Genomic DNA, 21,123 nt, shown 5'->3' on the forward strand with positions numbered 1-21,123 from the left:
CCACGTTAGTGTCGATATAACCGAGGGAAATAAGGCAAATATTGTTTTTACTTGTGTACTAAATTAATAATGTATCTTAAGATGATATGGGGATGATTGTTTCTGGCTAGAAAATCACAAGATGCCATGAATATTCTTGTAAAAGAAGCTTTCAAGTAAAAACATTCATGAAAGTTGATCATAGTCGTGGTTTTTATACGTATCAAATATTATCAACGAAAATAACATCACATCTGACATTAAAGATGCTCCACCGCCGACAGAGCATAAATGATATTCATCATTTAAACATAGAAAATAATATAAAATAACTTATTTTGCCTTTGGTACATGTGCAATCAGTACTTCATTCCATATAGGATATAGTGCCACGTATTTTTTTCGGGATGCAATAATTATTTTTCATATTTCTAACTTGAAGTAAAATTAGAAGCTCAAACTTTTCAATGGTGGTAATGGTGTAAGTAACTTTTGTAACTAAAGAAAATACTAAATCGTCTGCTCCTGTTTTTGATAGTGAAAAAATACCATTTGTCATTTTCTTATCTAAATACAAAGTTAATTCTATGTTCATGGACTATGGAAATTTAGTAAAGTTATTGTCATCTAATGAACCACAACTTCTGCAGGATTTGGGCCTTTATCAAAAAGTCGTTTGAACTGCATAATCGATACTCCGGGGCTTCCGATTACTAACGATCTCTACAGATATAGTAGGTAGAGATCGTAAGTGATCGGTAGCCCTGTAGTATCGAGGATGTTTGAACTGAGGCAAGCGGACTAAATGTATATACAAAGTTGTTCTTAAACTTTTTGGTTTATTACAGTAGATTTTCTATTATTGTTTGATACATACAATCTTTACTAATTTGCTACCGATTCTTGTATGTGGATGTAAAAATGCAAATAAAATATATTGTATTAATATCGGGTTATCCTTGCTGTAGGACCTAGTTTTACATATGTATTTTGGCGGGAAATTACTAGCTGCGATCAGTATAGTGATATGCATAACTTTAGTAAAAGCATATCTATCAGTGGCGTAGGAAGATGAAACGTAATGGGGGGCAAAGGTCCTCAATATTGTTGTGTAAACACCCCCCCCCCCCCCCGCCGTCGCACCTTCAGGAGGAGATTAATTCAACTCCCAAACATATAATGCTTTATGTTCATTTGTACATGAATAATTAACGAAGATTTTGGTGTTTTAGGTGTCTGAGGGTGACCCCGGGAAAATTATTGTAATTTAGATTGGCTGAGATGAGTTTTACAATGTATTTTGGTGATTTTGCAAGCGCCCGAATACGCGAGATTTTGGTGTTGGGGGGGGGGGGGGGGGGTCCGGGGGTCTTCCCCGGAAAAAAAATCGATTTAGAATGACTGAGATGAGTTTTACGATGTATTTTAATGATTATAAAGCGTTCTTTACATGGTAATTTTTAAAGCTACCTGCATTTAGAAATGATAATTGTGTCGTCATAACATTATGCAACCCTACTCGATCTGAATATACCGGCTTCACACCATCGGCACATTGCTGTGTAACAATTTTTTTTTTTTTTTATTAATTTTCTCGCTAAGACATATAAACAAATTGATCTTTTAAGAGCCATTTTTATTAAATAGTATATAGAATCCCTTGATGGACATTTTTAGTCTAGATCGTGTGCATTGAATTTTACTTTTTAAGGTTTAGCATCATGTGCTTGAACGTTTTAGGAAATGGGCCGCGCAGCGGAAAATTTTCTAGAATGAAGTTTTACATGGGATTGGGTAGTCTGGTTAGAATAGCGCAGAGCTATCCGAGCATTCACAGCAGGGAACCAGACAAGGGATTGGTAGGAAGCGTACGCAAGGGAGGTAAATGAGGTGGAAGTCTATAGGAACTCTTCACGAAGAAGGTTAGAAACCCTTCATCACCAAAAATGACAAGTGAGCGGCACGGTTTTCTACCTTATCATCGTGATAATGGATTATCATCAGAATGATGTCAGTCCCTTGATGATAAAAACCAGTAAAATCTTGGGCTTTGTTATATATGTTGGACATATGCTTGGTAAGTATTTTAAACATACCGACCGAAGATCGTCCATACTGAAGATCATCAACGATCTTATGCAGTCCTATGTGAGTTACAAAAACTGCTTCGGAATCCGCAGTTCCGATTTGTTAGACATGAAAGTAAGACGACTTTGATAGACTTTGTCAATGTAGGCTTCTCATCCTTCATAATTTTACATCACTGTATATATAGTTTAGTTGCATCGTACCACGCCATTCGATCCGACTATGTATATTATGTATGTACTAGACATAGGAGACGAGGGGAAGTAACTCCGATAGGGAAAGATGCAAATATGGAATATTTTGTATTGTAATCAAAAGCATCACTTTGAATCTTGCCATTTTCATCTTGGATAGTTTGAACTCGTGTTTTTTCCTGAAGCTAATTTTGGATAATTTTAACTTAACTAGTGGCAACTTCGCTAGCCAAGGGTATTAGTTCGATTCTCTTTCTACTACCCTTGGCATATATCTCACTTCAGAACGAGTGGTCCTGCACTGCGCCACCTGCTGGATCACCTCAGTTGCGCCCCTTCCACTTACGTAATAAGGAACCAATTAAAAAGCTCATATCATTGTTGTATGATTGAAAAAATGGTTGCACCCTATGAAACACACATGTTATTTGCGACAGATTCAAAATACCAAAGATGAACATATGTGTGAGTCATTTTGCCCCATGTTGAGTGCCAATGAAACAGGGTGGGATATTTTTTTGTTTTGGGCGTATGTAAAACTGGATAATGACTTATGTATATAACATCGGATAATGAATAATGTATATAACACCGGATAATGAATAATGTATAACTGAATAATGACTTATGTATATAACACTGGATACGCAGAAGTTCTGCAATGTCCAATTTTATTATAACGAGATCGCAGTATATCTTTTAATTGTTTAATTTGTAAAACATAAACCACGCACATACTTTCCAATCTGTTTGGAGAGCAACGTCTCCAAGAGGTTCATTTAGCTGGTATAAAACATCTAATTGATAGTGGAGCGGGATTGGACTGGGTCGATTATCGGTGACCAGGTAGCTCAGTCGGTAGAGTGCTTGGCTAGTGTTTTGAGGGTCCTGGTCTGGCCGCTACATTTTCTCCTCTCCTGATACAATTAAATAGATAGTAATATAACTTCACTAGGAGTTGATGTTGACAGACATGACATGCCTGATGCCTCATTATACAAATGTAGGTCACTATATACTATCGCTTCAGTTTAGTTTTGTTGACATATCAAAGCTGCGTTTTCATTGGTCGCCTGAACCTAGCCGCATCCAATCAGAATTTGAAAGCAAAAACACCTGTTCTGAAGTGAGATATGCCAAGGGTAGTAGGAAGAAAATCGGACTTAATACCCTTGGCTAGCGAAGATGAACTAGCTGGTTCATCAATTTTTATTTTATTTTGTTGGTTTACTATGGTAAATAAATTGCCTTTATCAAAATAAACAGTCTGCACATCATATATATTACAACAAGCCCTCCATCTCTTGGCTGCGAGTTTGAATCTATATATGTGAGTCAGTTTATTTGCCAGGCACTGACCATGGTCACTGGTCATATTCTCTGTCAAAAGTTGTGTATGCCTTAGATCTGGTTTGTAACTGTAAGACACTCATCTTTTCTTTACTCTCATTTTTCAGATTAAACCAAAGTTATATAAATCTTGATCTTATTAATCACAGAAGATGGATAACATATTGGTTGGGATCCTCTCCTCTGCACATCCAGACAGCTTGAAAAAACAGCTGATTCAGAAGATTGCTAACAGAGGTTCGCAACCACAGCCAGTAAAGGTGATACGGTCAGTGTTGGAACTGATGGCCAAATGGTATCTAGAGGGAGATTCAGATGTAGCTCTTAGTGAAGGCCTGTCTGTGTACAAGCTGTGGGCCAAGTATAACCTGTCTGTGTTCGAGGAATACTTCAATCGTCAGTACTTGTTAACACTTTTGTCCACTACCTACAGGAATGAGGCCAATGCAGTCACCCTTCTCCATGAGAGTATGATTCTGTTGCAGCGCTCACCAGTGTGTAGCAGTCACATGCAAGTTATTGAAGCCAAGGCTATTAGCTACGTCAGGGAACATCCCTCTCTCCCATGTATTTCAAATTTTGTCAAATTTCTGAAGGAGTTTCGTTCATGTGTACCGAAGGGTGATTTCACTGGTCGTTTTTGTGTGGCCCTTATAGACGCTCTAAGTATATGTTCTGTTCCTGATACTCATGAAGATATCCGTCAGTATGTACTGCATGCAGAAAACGTTTCCAGCTTAATCAAGGATATCTGGGAGAGGACAGATTCGGAGGTAGTGATGATGTCACTGAAAGCCATCTTCGGAATCATATCATCTGTCGATGAATCTGGAGTTGAACCATCATTTTGTCTTGGAGCTCTTGCCCAGCATATACCAACAGAAATGTTAAAGATGGTCGTGAAATTCACAATCAACAATCCTGCCATTGATAACATGATGATGACTGCAGCTCTTCAGAGGGTAGTTGACTGGCTACAATGGCCCACAGCCAGGAACATTGATCTATGGATCATTGCATTTCTGAAGGGTTTGGCAGTGGCTAAACGATACAGTGTTTTGATCAATGTCACAGAGACAAAGATTGAACAGGTTTGTATTCACAGCAAATTTGGATCTATTTTAAGAAATAATGGTTTCCATAGTATATTTATCTGGTATTGTAAGTTAAATTAATAATCTTACATTAGTCATCTGTGTTTGTTTTTTAGCTGAGTTTGAAGTTAATACTCATGACAGGTAGTTTGATGCAATGAATTTCACAATGCGAATATGTACATACATCTTAAGTATGGGAATCAGGATCTATTAATTTTTATTGAAGTAAAATCTTATTATTGGGTAACTAAATAACATGTATTATAATTCTGGTTTTTTTCCTTGCCTAAAGGTGTTTGAGAAGGTGTCTTTCCCCCTAGTGCGTAGCTCTGCCATCAATGTCCTGTCACACATGTTGTTCAGTTTCCAACATTCGCCAGAACCATTTCACAAGGTAATGTTTCAGAATTACCATATTCATCTGATAAGTGCCCAGAACCAAATTTCGTCATGGCTTTCATAAAATTATTGCAAAAAATAAACTCATCAATCTTTTTTCATAATAACTCAATAAAAAATCCTACAGTTTTCATATTTCTTGCCTGCATTTAATTCAAAATCAAGGGGTAAAAAGGGGAGGGATGCTTAATGTTATAGGGATGAGGGTGCTTATTGAGTCAATTATGGTAATTGAGTTTAATAGCTCATAGTTGATGTATTTAATAAACTGTCTTTCTGAATTGGCTTTATTGCTGAATGTTTTTTATGCTATATTGTATTACTGCATCAGGATTAGAGCAAGATATCAGAAACAACCAACGTATAAGAAGTCTCCTGAGTGACCTTTTTGGGGTGCATTTAGGGCAGAATAAAAGCCACTACCCCTAGAAATATTTTTCTGTGTATTTCATATGAATATTTTCCAAAGTAAAGGAGCAAATTATATCCAAAATATACATATTTCAGGGAAGAAAATTAGTATAACATTTTTTCCTGGTATGTACAAGAAAATATGAAAATCACTGTTCAAATATGAACATCATTTAGCTATAATTTTGAAATAATGACAGTACATGTACATGTTGCTTAAAAAATGAAAATTCCTTTTATATCATCCAATATTCCATGCATTACTATATACATCTCTGTCATATTAGTAATCCCTGGACTATGCCATAGTCAAACTTAAGGAATTTCAGGAGAAAAAACCTGACCAATTACAGGTCTGTGGAAATTTCCTTTGAGGATTACAGAAAATGACATCCAACTTCAAAGCCACAAAGTTTACCATTATTTGATTCTTTTGATGTATGTCAGAGAACCAAACGACCTGTTTCACCTGTTATTGGACCCAGAACCTTCAGTTTTGCTGTAACATTGTCCAGATGATTACTTAAACCTTAGATTTGTAATCAATAGGTCCTGTGATCTCAAGTAGAGACATCAGTTTGAAATACTTGACTTGTCACTAGATCAACTGAACATCCATGCATCATATTATATTCTATTTTGGTAGATACTTCCGATGATCCCCAACATCCATAAGAAATTAAAAAAGGAGAACACTACTGAATCTATAAATGCCTTGAGCAGAATATCTGATGTTCTACACTGCTGTATGTACCTACATGCTGGCTACCCAGACCTCTACGACTCTGTACTGGTGCTGTTCAAGGTTAGTAAGATAGAAGCCCTGGACTACGTACTATTGTATGGCAGGCTAACTTGACCTGTATGATTATGGTTTACTGTAGCTTGTAGTGATAAAGATGCTATGATCATAATCATTTTGAAATGTTGTGAACTATAACCTCATTAATGATTCAATACCATCAACATTAACATACACTACAATTCTTTTGCTTCAAATTTCATTTTTATTAGATTAATTCTACTAGTTTTTATTTAGTAATTAATACTTAAAAGTTAGATATACTATAAATCAAATGAAATGCTTCAGTAGGGTAGAGAATATCTTAGACCTGGTTTTATGATATGTACTAGACAAAGATAAAGTGTTGTAGGAACAACATTTTATTTATTATTAACCACTTGGAGATGTATGCATGTTATTCTGTATTTGCATTTTACAGAGTTATCTGCCCTTGTGGGTAGGTACTGATTGGGAAAGCCTGTTCTTATCAGTGTAATGTTATGTTTAAACAACAATTAACAACAATTTTTAGCTCATTATACACTGTACTGACCTATACTCGCAAGGGAGATAACTCTGCAATCTGTGAATAAGAAATAGGACTATCCCATTTCAAGTCTATATTAACTACTAGACAATGATTTTATGTTATAGGACTACCCAAAGCCTGATGCTGAATCTATGAGAGCAAAGTTGGTTGAAAATAAGTGGACAGCTCAGAAATCTGATAGTGCTAATTATACATCAAAAGTCACGCAAAAATCAGTAACTGGGAAAACAGGACTATTTAATTTGGGGAACACCTGCTTCCTGAACAGCGTGGTACAGGCCCTGTTTATGTGTGACGAGTAAGTTGCGTGTCCAAAATTGCATTGGCTGTTCATGAAATAAAAGGAAAAATATAATCAACTCAATTTCAGTAACAAGTAATGAGAACAATCAAGGAAATTTTCTCAGCTGTGTAGTATCCTTGTCCTTGACATTGTTGAAAATTGTGATTTTAATGTTGTTACTCTACTTCATATTAACATGGTATGTAATATTTTCTGTTTAATTCAGTTTCAGGAGAGCAGTTTTAGCACACAGTCCAACTCCACGACAACAGTTGATGGCAAAGCTGCAGTATGTGTTTGCATTTCTGAGTCACACCCAGGTAATGTTGTCTATACATAACACCCAGGTAATGTTGTCTATACATAACACCCAGGTAATGTTGTCTATACATAACACACAGGTAATGTTGTCTATACATAACACACAGGTAATGTTGTCTATACATAACACACAGGTAATGTTGTCTATACATAACACACAGGTAATGTTGTCTATACATAACACACAGGTAATGTTGTCTATACATAACACACAGGTAATGTTGTCTATACATAACACCCAGGTAATGTTGTCTATGCATAACACTCAGGCAATGATGTCTACACATAACACCCAGGTAATGTTGTCTATACATAACACCCAGGTAATGTTGTCTATACATAACACCCAGGTAATGTTGTCTATACATAACATCCAGGTAATGTTGTCTATACATAACACACAGGTAATGTTGTCTATACATAATGCCCAGGTATTGTTGTCTATACATAACACCAAGGTATGGTGTCTATACATAACACCCAAGTAATGTTGTATATACATAACATCCAGGTAATGTATCTATACACAACACCCAGGTATTGTTGTCTATACATACATAACACCCAGGTAATGCTATCTATACATTTCATTAATATATATGATGTCAAATATGCTTTTAGGGTGAAAATGGTTTATCACATATTGCAATGTAGTAAATGTACAGAGTAATTCTAATATCCTGGTTGATAAGAACAAAAAAAAAATGCCTAAATGAAAAGCCTTAAAAACGATCAATTACAAAGCAATAATTACACTGAAACGAATAAATTTATATCATTTAAATGTCAGAATATTGGGGTCCAGTTGTATGAACATTCCTTTAAACGTAAGAAATTTTCTTAACCTAAAATTAGTAAATACCCATACAACAGTATTACAAAGTTAAGGCATGGTTTTCCCTTAACTTCCATAATGCTTTCCTATGGGGAATTTTAAGTTAAGGAGTTTCCTTAACATAGATATTATACTTATTGGGAATGTTCCTGAAACTGAGGCCTGGTACCATGGGAATGTCTTTGATTTCAATGGTTTTATTTTACTATAGAGGCCAGCCTATGCAGCAGTGACCTTCCTTAGAATAGCCCGCCCCCCCTGGTTCACTGCTGGTCACCAGCAGGACTGCTCCGAGTTCCTTAAATTTCTTATTGACCAGCTGCATGAACAGGAAGTCCATGATCTGAAAAAGGAAGTAGAGGATAACCATGGTGAAAAAGATAAGGATGGGGACGTTACCATGGCAAGCAGCCAAAGCAATTCTGATGATGATTTTGAAACAACTGTTCATGAACACTTTGGTGGGAAAATGGTGACAACTTACACATGTTTGAAATGTATGAATGAATCTTCAAGAACGGAGCATTTTACAGACATCCCTTTGGCATTTCCTGATACAGAAAATTTGGGAGATGAAAGAACTTTAGTAGGGGGCAACGGTAAGGAAGCTTCTCCTAAAGGCACAGGAGAGAAATCTCCACTCCAGAACAGTACGAACAATTCCTCTGACAAGGATAGCACAACAAACGTGTCACCAAAGTCAAAGACAGAGGCGGTGAAACAGCTTCACCTGAATGACTTGCTCCAGTATTACCTGCAGCCAGAGAAGCTGACAGGGGACAATAAGTATCACTGTGATAAGTGTGGTGGCCTCCAGGAGGGCGAGAGAAAGATCAAAGTACTGAAGGCACCTGATCACCTTATCCTCACTCTCCTCAGGTTCTCCTATAATGTTAAACTCCAGACAAGGTCTAAAACATTCCAGGAGGTGAAATACCCTAGAACTTTGATCCTCCCTGTGGAAAATTCACCCCAGAAGGAGGAAGTAAATAAAAGGAAATCATTACGTAGTGCTGTGACTGGACAGATGGAACAGTGTGGTGTTAACGTAAACACCAAACGAGGGGAGGTGTACGGACTATGTGGGGTGGTAGTCCACTCAGGGACGTCCTCTGACTGTGGTCATTATTACTCCTATGCACGCCACTCCATTTTCTGTGATCCTGACACTATCTGTGATAGCCTCGACAAATGTAAAAGTGAGGACGATGTGGATTTTTTACAGGATAAGTGGTATTTATTTAATGATAACCGTGTGTCCCATGCGAGCTATAGCTCCTTCTGTGATGTTACTCAGAGATTTACAAAAGACACAGCGTATGTATTGTTCTACAAAAGGATTGATACTAAAAATGCAGAGAAACAGGAACTCAATATGAACAACTCTTTCCAGGCGAAGGACGTTGATCCTCCACTGCGCACAGACCTACGGATGGCCCTAAGTAAAGACAACGCCTTGTATCTACAGGTACAGATCTCGTGTTTAAAGATATGTTTATAGATGATTCAGGTTTTGATAAATTAGCCTTGATAATGTTTTCTACTTATGTAAATTCATATACTGCTGTTTACATGGGAGTATAATGTGATAGCTATATATATATATATATATAAAAAAACACAACTATAAAACAGTTTTTTCTCCCTAGCGCTTTCTCGGCTCATGCCGGTCTTCAGGGGTTTGAATTCTTTTATTTGTAAAACATGACGTCATAGTACAATGACGTCATAGTAAGATTACGTCATGGCATGGTACATAAAGATATTGTGAATGGTTCTGGAAGAAAATAACAAAAACATGAGGACGAAATAAAAACTAATATGAAGTTCCTTTGTCCCGTTCTGAATTCATGTTTTTGTTATTTTCTTCCAGAACCATTCACAATATCTTTATGTACCATGTCATGACGTAATCTTACTATGACGTCATTGTACTATGACGTCATGTTTTACAAATAAAAGAATTCAAACCCCTGAAGACCGGCATGAGCCGAGAAAGCGCTAGGGAGAAAAAACTGTTTTATAGTTGTGTTTTTTTATGTATATGGAAACCATCACATGGACATTGTTCTTTTTTATTTACATATATATATATATATATATATATATATATGTATTACAACTTTGTTTGAATATGCTTCATACTTTTAACTTTAATTTGCTCATTTGACCTTATGCTCCACCGCCGACAGAGCATAAATGATGTTAATCATTTGAACAAATCGTGTATATATATGCCTAATTAACACAAAAAATAATATAAATAATTTATTTCGCCTTTGGTGCATGCACAATCAGTACTTCATTCAATAGGATATAGTGTCACAGAATTTTTTCGGGATGCAATTAATTATTTTTCATATTTTTAACTTGAAGTAAAATTAGAAGCTCAAACTTTTCAATGGTGGTAATGGTGTAAAGTAAGTAACTTTTGTATCTGAAGAAAAAAACTAAATTGTCTGCTCCTGTTCTTCATAGTGAAAAAATACCATTTGTCAGCGGTGGAGCATCTTTATATGAAAAGCAATTTTGTTGATTACAGACAAATTTCACTTATCATTTGAACGTGCTTAAAATAAAAATATCCTCAATGGTTTCTAGAACGTTTTCATTCTGCCAGAAAGTGAAGAAAAAGCAAGCCATGCTTTTCTTATCATGTTAATTTATATTTTGAAAAACATGTGTTATTCAGGAACAGGAAACCATGGCACAAAAGAAGAATCAGCTAAAGCGACCAGGTTCAGCGAGTACATCTTCTTGGTTTAACTGGCAGAGAAGGGATGACGACGATGAACCTCCGGGCAGTTGTGGGGGCGGGGGAGGGGGCAAGTTAGGGGATCTAGACACGTCGGGGGCAAAATTCATTTTCTGAGGAAAGGGAACGTTGATATTACAGCAAATGTACCCTTTTAAGAAAAACAGATTCTGCATGGAATGGAGCTTACTAGCTTTCATACAGTATAATGAAATCTGAAAAATTAAAACCTTGTAGAGAAACCAAAAATGACAGATTTGATAGAGAGTAAATATCTACAGAATTTTTCTAAATGAAAATGTACCAGGTACTTAATTAAAATGTTTGTAATAATTTAAACATATATTAAATACACTGTAAATGTCATAAATTATATGTAGAATTTTATAGACAAATTAAGCAAACAGAACTGAATATTTTTAAACCTCGGTTGACTTATGGAATATACACAATAGAGTATTATGTGGTGATGAATTAAATATTTAAGTGGATTTATTGATAACTGAAAGTGTGTTAATTGTTTTGTGTCAAAGCTGCTGAATGATGATTTATACAGGAGAGGAATTTTACTGCTGGTTGTTGTTTATTTATAGGTGAATTATTCCGAAATATACAGCAATATTCACTTTATAACAAAACAATTTTGGATGGTTATACTGTTTATCATCCAGCATTAGTCTGCTAAAATTCAATATGCTGATCATTTTATTTATGTCAAGTATGTGTACATGTACATATTATATTTCTTTCCAATATGAGTATAATAATCAGGTATCTTCCACAGTATTTTAATTTTGAGATATGTACAATGTATTTTGATGCGATTTGATACCGGTACATGGTTGTTGACCAGGATAGATATGTTGTAATGTTGTATTTATTACTGACCAGTAGTCGTGACGGGACAGTAGTCGTGATTGTGTGCATATCTACTAGTGTGTATCCAGATTTCCAAATGTCTAGAGCTGTTGATGAATACTTTATGATGGTGTTGTTTTCTTTTTGTGGAAATAATGTGTTTCATGAGATGCAAACAATGAAATTTTAACTAGATCACGACTACTGCTCTGTCACGACTACTGGTTGGGTCTCAGTACAGATCTTTTTTTCCTTTGTTCTGTGATTACTGAGGTGCCAACCAATGTATTTTGTACCTGTTTATATATTAACGTAAGCTATAAATATGATTCAATATACAAACTGCCCAATTATATACACACATCAAACCCAAATCCTTTTATACCATAGAGCTTTGAAAGTGCTTGGCTTCATAATTTCCATTTATATTTTGTATGTACTCATTTCCTTGACGTATTTTGCTGATCTGGTTAAAGCCTGTGAGAGTACAGCTGTACTCAATCGGTCACTTTGTTTATATAATTGTACGATACATTTACCCCTTATTTTGTCAATAGATAAAACAACATTGTTAGATCTCATGATCTGGCTTCGGCACTAAAGGTGACAGTAGTTTGTTACTGAAGTTGTATCAAGAGATATACCTGGTTAGTCACTCCTTTCATTCATTCTGCAAGGGATCAACCCGTCTCTTTTCAACATAATAATTTTAATTATTGGGTCAAGATGCCTAACCTTTTACAGAGTGAAATTTTGTTTTAATTAACAGTTAATTTATCAATATGAGACAATGTAAGAACACATGGATGAAGGTTTAGAAAAAGTATGTGTATGTAAAATTAAAAACAGACTTTTGAGAACTTAGTGAGACTTGGTCAATTCATACTTTTGTCAGTGACATTTTAATTTTTATAACATATTATATGCAAAGTGAGATAAGCAAGACAAATTATTACAAGTCATTATTGTTAAATGTATGTGTAATGGAAGAAAATTCAGGTTTTAACTGGACTGATGTCATTTAAAGTTTATGGACTTAAAAAATGTGCATGGACTATTTATAATCATTATGATATTGTGTATATCACACCTAAAAACAAATGTCTGTATTCCTACAAGTGACATTGTTCATTAGCTGTGGTGTCTATTGTTCACAAGTTGTTAAATTTATTTCCCTTGTTAAATACCTCAAGTCTGAGGATCGTGTAATTTCGAATTAATGCCATTTTATTATTCATTACAAACAGTAAACTTTCTTTTTCTACAGCAGTGCTGCTTTTTGTTATCAATCTTTACTAACAATTTTAGGAATTTAAGGGCCCAATTACCCCCATATGTGCCTGCTTCCTGGTTATTCTATTCTTCAACATGGGCAATATTAGATCCCTGGAGTTCATAAATGAACATTGAATTGAAACGTTTTGCATAAGTTAAGGCACATTTCTCTGACCTTGGATGGAGGTCAAGGTCATTGGTGACAAACTTTAAGATATAAGAGTTTCATTTTCAACAAATAGTATTGACAAGATGTTAGGCTTCGCCTATTATTCAATCCGTTTAAATACATGTTGTCAATACATTTTATTGAATTGGTTAAGTATCAAAGCTTATTGAGAAGTTTGTGTTTTAAAAATCCCAGAGACCTTGAACGACTATAACATTATTCGAATTAACATACTTGATTGTAGTCTTTCTTTCTCTGAAGACTACTGCCAAAGACACCAAAGAGCATATACTAAAGTATTTTACCTCAGGTGAATCAGAGGCATATAGAGTTCCAGAGACAAGTAATAGATAAACATGTAGCAACCAATTCCTCGATACTCCAGGGGTTCCGATCACTTACAATCTCTACACCCCTGGACTATCTCATAGTAAAATTGGAGGCAGCTCAGTAGAAAACATTTGGCCAATCAAAGGCCAGCAAAGACTTCCTTTGAAGACTACAGAGAGAACGACGCCCAACTTCAAAGCCACACAGTCGACCACAGTGTACCATTATACGGCTCTTTTGGTGTACAACAAAGGACTGAATTACCTGTTCTGTTCTGTTGCCTCCAATGTTACTAAGAGATAGTCCAGGGATGTAGAGATCGCAAGTGATCGGAACCCCCGGAGTATCGAGGAAGTACTATGAGATAGTCCAGGGGTGTAGAGATCGGAGTCCCCTGAGTATCGAGGATGTACTATGAGATAGTCCAGGGGTGTAGAGATCGGAGTCCCCGGAGTATCGAGGATTTACTATGAGATAGTCCAGGGGTGTAGAGATCGGAGTCCTCAGAGTATCGAGGATGTACTATGAGATAGTCCAGGGATGTAGAGATCGCAAGTGATCGGAGTATCGAGGATGTACTATGAGATAGTCCAGGGATGTAGAGATCGCAAGTGATCGGAGTATCGAGGATGTACTATGAGATAGTCCAGGGGTGTAGAGATCGGAGTCCCCGGAGTATCGAGGAAGTACTATGAGATAGTCCAGGGGTGTATAGATCGGAGTCCCCGGAGTATCGAGGAAGTACTATGAGATAGTCCAGGGGTGTAGAGATCAGAACCCCCGGAGTATCGAGGAAGTACTATGAGATAGTCCAGGGGTGTAGAGATCGGAGTCCCCGGAGTATCAAGGAAGTACTATGAGATAGTCCAGGGGTGTAGAGATCGGAGGCGCCGGAGTATCGAGGATGTACTATGAGATAGTCCAGGGGTGTAGAGATCGGAGTCCCCGGAGTATCGAGGATGTACTATGAGATAGTCCAGGGGTGTAGAGATCGGAGTCCCCGGAGTATCGAGGAAGTACTATGAGATAGTCCAGGGGTGTAGAGATCAGTGTCCCCGGAGTACCGAGGAAGTACTACGAGATAGTCCAGGGGTGTAGAGATCGGAGTCCCCGGAGTATCGAGGAAGTACTACGAGATAGTCCAGGGGTGTAGAGATCGGAGTCCCCGGAGTATCGAGGAAGTACTATGAGATAGTCCAGGGGTGTAGAGATCGGAGTCCCCTGAGTATCGAGGATGTACTATGAGATAGTCCAGGGGTGTAGAGATCGGAGTCCCCGGAGTATCGAGGATTTACTATGAGATAGTCCAGGGGTGTAGAGATCGGAGTCCTCAGAGTATCGAGGATGTACTATGAGATAGTCCAGGGATGTAGAGATCGCAAGTGATCGGAGTATCGAGGATGTACTATGAGATAGTCCAGGGATGTAGAGATCGCAAGTGATCGGAGTATCGAGGATGTACTATGAGATAGTCCAGGGGTGTAGAGATCGGAGTCCCCGGAGTATCGAGGAAGTACTATGAGATAGTCCAGGGGTGTATAGATCGGAGTCCCCGGAGTATCGAGGAAGTACTATGAGATAGTCCAGGGGTGTAGAGATCAGAACCCCCGGAGTATCGAGGAAGTACTATGAGATAGTCCAGGAATGTAGAGATCGGAGTCCCCGGAGTATCGAGGAAGTACTATGAGATAGTCCAGGGGTGTAGAGATCGGAGGCGCCGGAGTATCGAGGATGTACTATGAGATAGTCCAGGGGTGTAGAGATCGGAGTCCCCGGAGTATCGAGGATGTACTATGAGATAGTCCAGGGGTGTAGAGATCGGAGTCCCCGGAGTACCGAGGAAGTACTACGAGATAGTCCAGGGGTGTAGAGATCGGAGTCCCCGGAGTATCGAGGAAGTACTACGAGATAGTCCAGGGGTGTAGAGATCGGAGTCCCCGGAGTATCGAGGAAGTACTATGAGATAGTCCAGGGGTGTAGAGATCGGAGTCCCCGGAGTATCGAAGAAGTACTATGAGATAGTCCAGGGGTGTAGAGATCGGAGTCCCGGAGTATTGAGGATGCAATCAACCTAGCAAAGACAATTTCAATAAGGATGCATGATGTGCACCCCCACTTAAGAACTCTTTACACAGGCAAAATTTTCTTATCTAAAATCGACGTCAAGAAATTTTGATGAGAATTACATTAGAGGTCATGCATTTATTTCTGTTTACTAAAACATAAGCACAGTATATTTGGGAAAACCATATTGCTAGAAACTTTTAAAACTAAAATTTGGTATACATGTACTTTATAGACTTTAATTATCCTAAGAAGAATGTACTTACAAAACAATAGAAATTTTTAATCATGAAGAAAAATTTGAACAAAACGTAAAATGATAAATATTTTCACAAATCATTTAATTAATCTGCATATGTTATCAGTAAATGTTAGGTACAATCTGTAATAAATATATATACGATTGTATTCTAGTTTATTCTAATTATTTTGTATATATATATTTACACAATCTGATGAGTAAAAGCAATCTGTGACACTAGATAATCGTGATAATTAGTCAGTTTCAGTCAAAGCTTTGTTCACAGTTACAGTAAAAACTGTAAATATTGATTTCCTGTGATTGAAATGCAGACAAGAACAGCAGATAAGGCCAGCTTATATTTTACAGATGAGGTTAGCTTACAGATGAGGCTAGCTTACAGATGAGGCTAGCTTACAGATGAGGCTAGCTTACAGATGAGGCTAGCTTACAGATGAGACCAGCCTACAGATGAGGCTAGCTTACAGATGAGACCAGCCTACAGATGAGGCTAGCTTATAGATGAGGCCAGCCTACAGATGAGGCTAGCTTACAGATGAGACCAGCCTACAAGTGAGGCTAGCTTACAGATGAGGCCATCTTACAGATGAGGCCAGCCTACAGATGAGGCCAGCCTAAAGATTAGACTAGCTTACAGATGAGACCAGCCTACAGATGAGGCTAGCTTACAGATGAGGCCAGCCTAAAGATGAGGCTAGCTTATAGATGAGGCCAGCCTACAGATGAGGCTAGCTTACAGATGAGACCAGCCTACAAGTGAGGCTAGCTTACAGATGAAGCCATCTTACAGATTAGGCCAGCCTACAGATGAGGCCAGCCTAAAGATTAGACTAGCTTATAGATGAGGCCAGCCTACAGATGAGGCTAGCTTATAGATGAGGCCAGCCTACAGATGAGGCTAGCTTATAGATGAGGCCAGCCTACAGATGAGGCTAGCCTACAGATGAGGCCAGCTTACAGATGAGGCCAGCATACAGATGAGGCCAGCCTACAGATGAGGCCAGCCTACAGATGAGGCCATCTTACAGATGAGGCTAGCTTACAGATGAGGCCAGCCTACAGATGAGGCCATCTTACAGATGAGGCCAGCCTACAGATGAGGCCATCTCACAGATGAGGCCAGCTTACAGATGAGGCCAGCCTACAGATGAGGCCAGCTTATAGATGAGGCCAGCCTACAGATGAGGCTAGCTTACAGATGAGGCCAGCTTACAGATGAGGCTAGCTTACAGATGAGGCCAGCCTACAGATGAGGCCATCTTACAGATGAGGCCAGCCTACAGATGAGGCTAGCTTATAGATGAGGCCAGCCTACAGATGAGGCTAGCTTACAGATGAGGCCAGCTTACAGATGAGGCCATCTTACAGATGAGGCCAGCCTACAGATGAGGCTAGCTTACAGATGAGGCCAGCATACAGATGAGGCTAGCTTACAGATGAGACCATCGTACAGATGAGGTTAGCTTACAGATGAGGCTAGCTTACAGATGAGGTTAGCTTACAGATGAGGCTAGCTTACAGATGAGGCCAGCCTACAGATGAGGCCATCTTACAGATGAGGCCAGCCTACAGATGAGGCCAGCCTACAGATGAGGCCAGCTTACAGATGAGGCCAGCCTACAGATGAGGCCAGCTTACAGATGAGGCCAGCCTACAGATGAGGCCAGCCTACAGATGAGGCTAGCTTACAGATGAGGCCAGCTTACAGATGAGGCTAGCTTACAGATGAGGCCAGCCTACAGATGAGGCTAGCTTACAGATGAGGCTAGCTTACAGATGAGGCCATCTTACAGATGAGGCCAGCCTACAGATGAGGCCATCTTACAGATGAGGCCAGCCTACAGATGAGGCCAGCCTACAGATGAGGCCAGCCTACAGATGAGGCCAGCCTACAGATGAGGCCATCTTACAGATGAGGCCAGCCTACAGATGAGGCCAGCCTAAAGATGAGGCTAGCTTATAGATGAGGCCAGCCTACAGATGAGGCTAGCTTACAGATGAGGCCAGCCTACAGATGAGGCTAGCTTACAGATGAGGCCAGCCTACAGATGAGGCTAGCTTACAGATGAGGCCAGCCTACAGATGAGGCTAGCTTACAGATGAGGCCAGCCTACAGATGAGGCTAGCTTACAGATGAGGCCAGCTTACAGATGAGGCTAGCTTACAGATGAGGCCAGCTTACAGATGAGGTTAGCTTACAGATGAGGCCAGCTTACAGATGAGGCTAGCTTACAGATGAGGCTAGCTTACAGATGAGGCTAGCTTACAGATGAGGCCAGCCTACAGATGAGGTTAGCTTACAGAGGAGGCTAGCTTACAGATGAGGCCAGCTTACAGATGAGGCCAGCCTACAGATGAGGTTAGCTTACAGAGGAGGCTAGCTTACAGATGAGGCCAGCCTACAGATGAGGTTAGCTTACAGAGGAGGCTAGCTTACAGATGAGGCCATCTTACAGATGAGGCCAGCCTACAGATGAGGCCAGCTTACAGATGAGGCCAGCTTACAGATGAGGCCAGCCTACAGATGAGGCCAGCTTACAGATGAGGCCAGCTTACAGATGAGGCCATCTTACAGATGAGGCCAGCCTACAGATGAGGCCAGCCTACAGATGAGGCTAGCTTACAGATGAGGCCAGCATACAGATGAGGCTAGCTTACAGATGAGGCCAGCTTACAGATGAGGTTAGCTTACAGATGAGGCTAGCTTACAGATGAGGTTAGCTTACAGATGAGGCTAGCTTACAGATGAGGCTAGCTTACAGATGAGGCCAGCCTACAGATGAGGTTAGCTTACAGAGGAGGCTAGCTTACAGATGAGGCCAGCCTACAGATGACAGCTACAGATGAGGCCAGCTTACAGATGAGGCCAGCCTACAGATGAGGCCAGCCTACGATTACAGATGAGGCCAGCCTACAGATGAGGCCAGCCTACAGATGAGGCCAGCCTACAGATGAGGCCACTTACAGATGAGGCCAGCCTACAGATGAGGCCAGCCTAAAGATGAGGCTAGCTTATAGATGAGGCCAGCCTACAGATGAGGCTAGCTTACAGATGAGGCCAGCTTACAGATGAGGCTAGCTTACAGATGAGGCCAGCCTATAGATGAGGCCATCTTACAGATGAGGCCAGCCTAAAGATGAGGCCAGCCTACAGATGAGGCCAGCTTACAGATGAGGCCAGCCTACAGATGAGGCCAGCCTACAGATGAGGCCAGCTTACAGATGAGGCCAGCCTACAGATGAGGCCAGCTTACAGATGAGGCCAGCTTACAGATGAGGCCAGCCTACAGATGAGGCTAGCTTACAGATGAGGCCAGCCTACAGATGAGGCTAGCTTACAGATGAGGCCAGCCTACAGATGAGGCTAGCTTACAGATGAGGCCAGCTTACAGATGAGGCCATCTTACAGATGAGGCCAGCCTACAGATGAGGCCATCTTACAGATGAGGCCAGCTTACAGATGAGGCTAGCTTACAGATGAGGTCAGCCTACAGATGAGGCTAGCTTACAGATGAGGCCAGCTTACAGATGATGCCATCTTACAGATGAGGCCAGCCTACAGATGAGGCCAGCCTACAGATGAGGCTAGCTTACAGATGAGGCCAGCAGCTACAGATGAGGTAGCTTACAGATGAGGCTAGCTTACAGATGAGGCCAGCATACAGATGAGGCTAGCTTACAGATGAGGCCAGCTTACAGATGAGGTTAGCTTACAGATGAGGCTAGCTTACAGATGAGGCCAGCTTACAGATGAGGCTAGCTTACAGATGAGGCCAGCCTACAGATGAGGCCAGCTTACAGATGAGGCCAGCCTACAGATGAGGCCAGCTTACAGATGAGGCCAGCCTACAGATGAGGCCAGCCTACAGATGAGGCTAGCTTACAGATGAGGCCAGCCTACAGATGAGGCCAGCTTACAGATGAGGCCAGCCTACAGATGAGGCCAGCCTACAGATGAGGCTAGCTTACAGATGAGGCCAGCTTACAGATGAGGCCAGCCTACAGATGAGGCTAGCTTACAGATGAGGCTAGCTTACAGATGAGGCTAGCTTACAGATGAGGCCAGCCTACAGATGAGGCTAGCTTACAGATGAGGCCAGCCTACAGATGAGGCTAGCTTACAGATGAGGCCAGCCTACAGATGAGGCCAGCTTACAGATGAGGCCAGCTTACAGATGAGGCCAGCCTACAGATGAGGCCATCTTACAGATGAGGCCAGCCTACAGATGAGGCCAGCTTACAGATGAGGCCAGCCTACAGATGAGGCCAGCCTACAGATGAGGCCAGCTTACAGATGAGGCTAGCTTACAGATGAGGCCAGCTACAGATGAGGCTAGCTTACAGATGAGGCCAGCTTACAGATGAGGTCTAGCTTACAGATGAGGCCAGCTTACAGATGAGGCTAGCTTACAGATGAGGCCAGCCTACAGATGAGGCTAGCTTACAGATGAGGCCAGCTTACAGATGAGGCTAGCTTACAGATGAGGCCAGCCTACAGATGAGGCCATCTTACAGATGAGGCCAGCCTACAGATGAGGCCAGCCTACAGATGAGGCCAGCCTACAGATGAGGCCAGCCTACAGATGAGGCCAGCCTACAGATGAGGCCAGCTACAGATGAGGCCAGCCTACAGATGAGGCCATCTTACAGATGAGGCCAGCCTACAGATGAGGCCATCTTACAGATGAGGCCAGCCTACAGATGAGGCCAGCCTACAGATGAGGCTAGCTTACAGATGAGGCCAGCCTACAGATGAGGCTAGCTTACAGATGAGGCCAGCCTACAGATGAGGCTAGCTTACAGATGAGGCCAGCCTACAGATGAGGCCATCTTACAGATGAGGCCAGCCTACAGATGAGGCCAGCTTACAGATGAGGCCAGCCTACAGATGAGGCCAGCTTACAGATGAGGCCAGCCTACAGATGAGGCCAGCCTACAGATGAGGCCAGCCTACAGATGAGGCCAGCTTACAGATGAGGCCAGCCTACAGATGAGGCCAGCTTACAGATGAGGCCAGCCTACAGATGAGGCTAGCTTACAGATGAGACCAGCCTACAGATGAGGCCATCTTTCAGATGAGGCCATCTTACAGATGAGGCCAGCCTACAGATGAGGCCAT

At 40.4% G+C, this 21,123-nt stretch overlaps 1 protein-coding gene across 1 annotated transcript; it reads left to right on the forward strand.

Annotated features, from left to right (window-relative positions):
* Nucleotides 1-1,694: 1,694 nt before the first annotated feature.
* On the forward strand, nucleotides 1,695-13,173 carry LOC138327302 (ubiquitin carboxyl-terminal hydrolase 38-like). Its single transcript, XM_069273282.1, has 8 exons — nucleotides 1,695-2,056; nucleotides 3,719-4,702; nucleotides 5,001-5,102; nucleotides 6,165-6,323; nucleotides 6,957-7,150; nucleotides 7,362-7,455; nucleotides 8,503-9,759; nucleotides 10,984-13,173. The coding sequence occupies exons 2-8, from the start codon at nucleotides 3,764-3,766 to the stop codon at nucleotides 11,161-11,163; spliced, it is 2,925 nt and encodes a 974-aa protein (XP_069129383.1). The 5' UTR covers nucleotides 1,695-2,056; nucleotides 3,719-3,763; the 3' UTR covers nucleotides 11,164-13,173.
* Nucleotides 13,174-21,123: the final 7,950 nt, after the last annotated feature.

The sequence above is a fragment of the Argopecten irradians genome, chromosome 7 (genome assembly GCF_041381155.1).
Source record: "Argopecten irradians isolate NY chromosome 7, Ai_NY, whole genome shotgun sequence".
NCBI classification, from domain to species: Eukaryota; Metazoa; Mollusca; class Bivalvia; order Pectinida; family Pectinidae; genus Argopecten; species Argopecten irradians.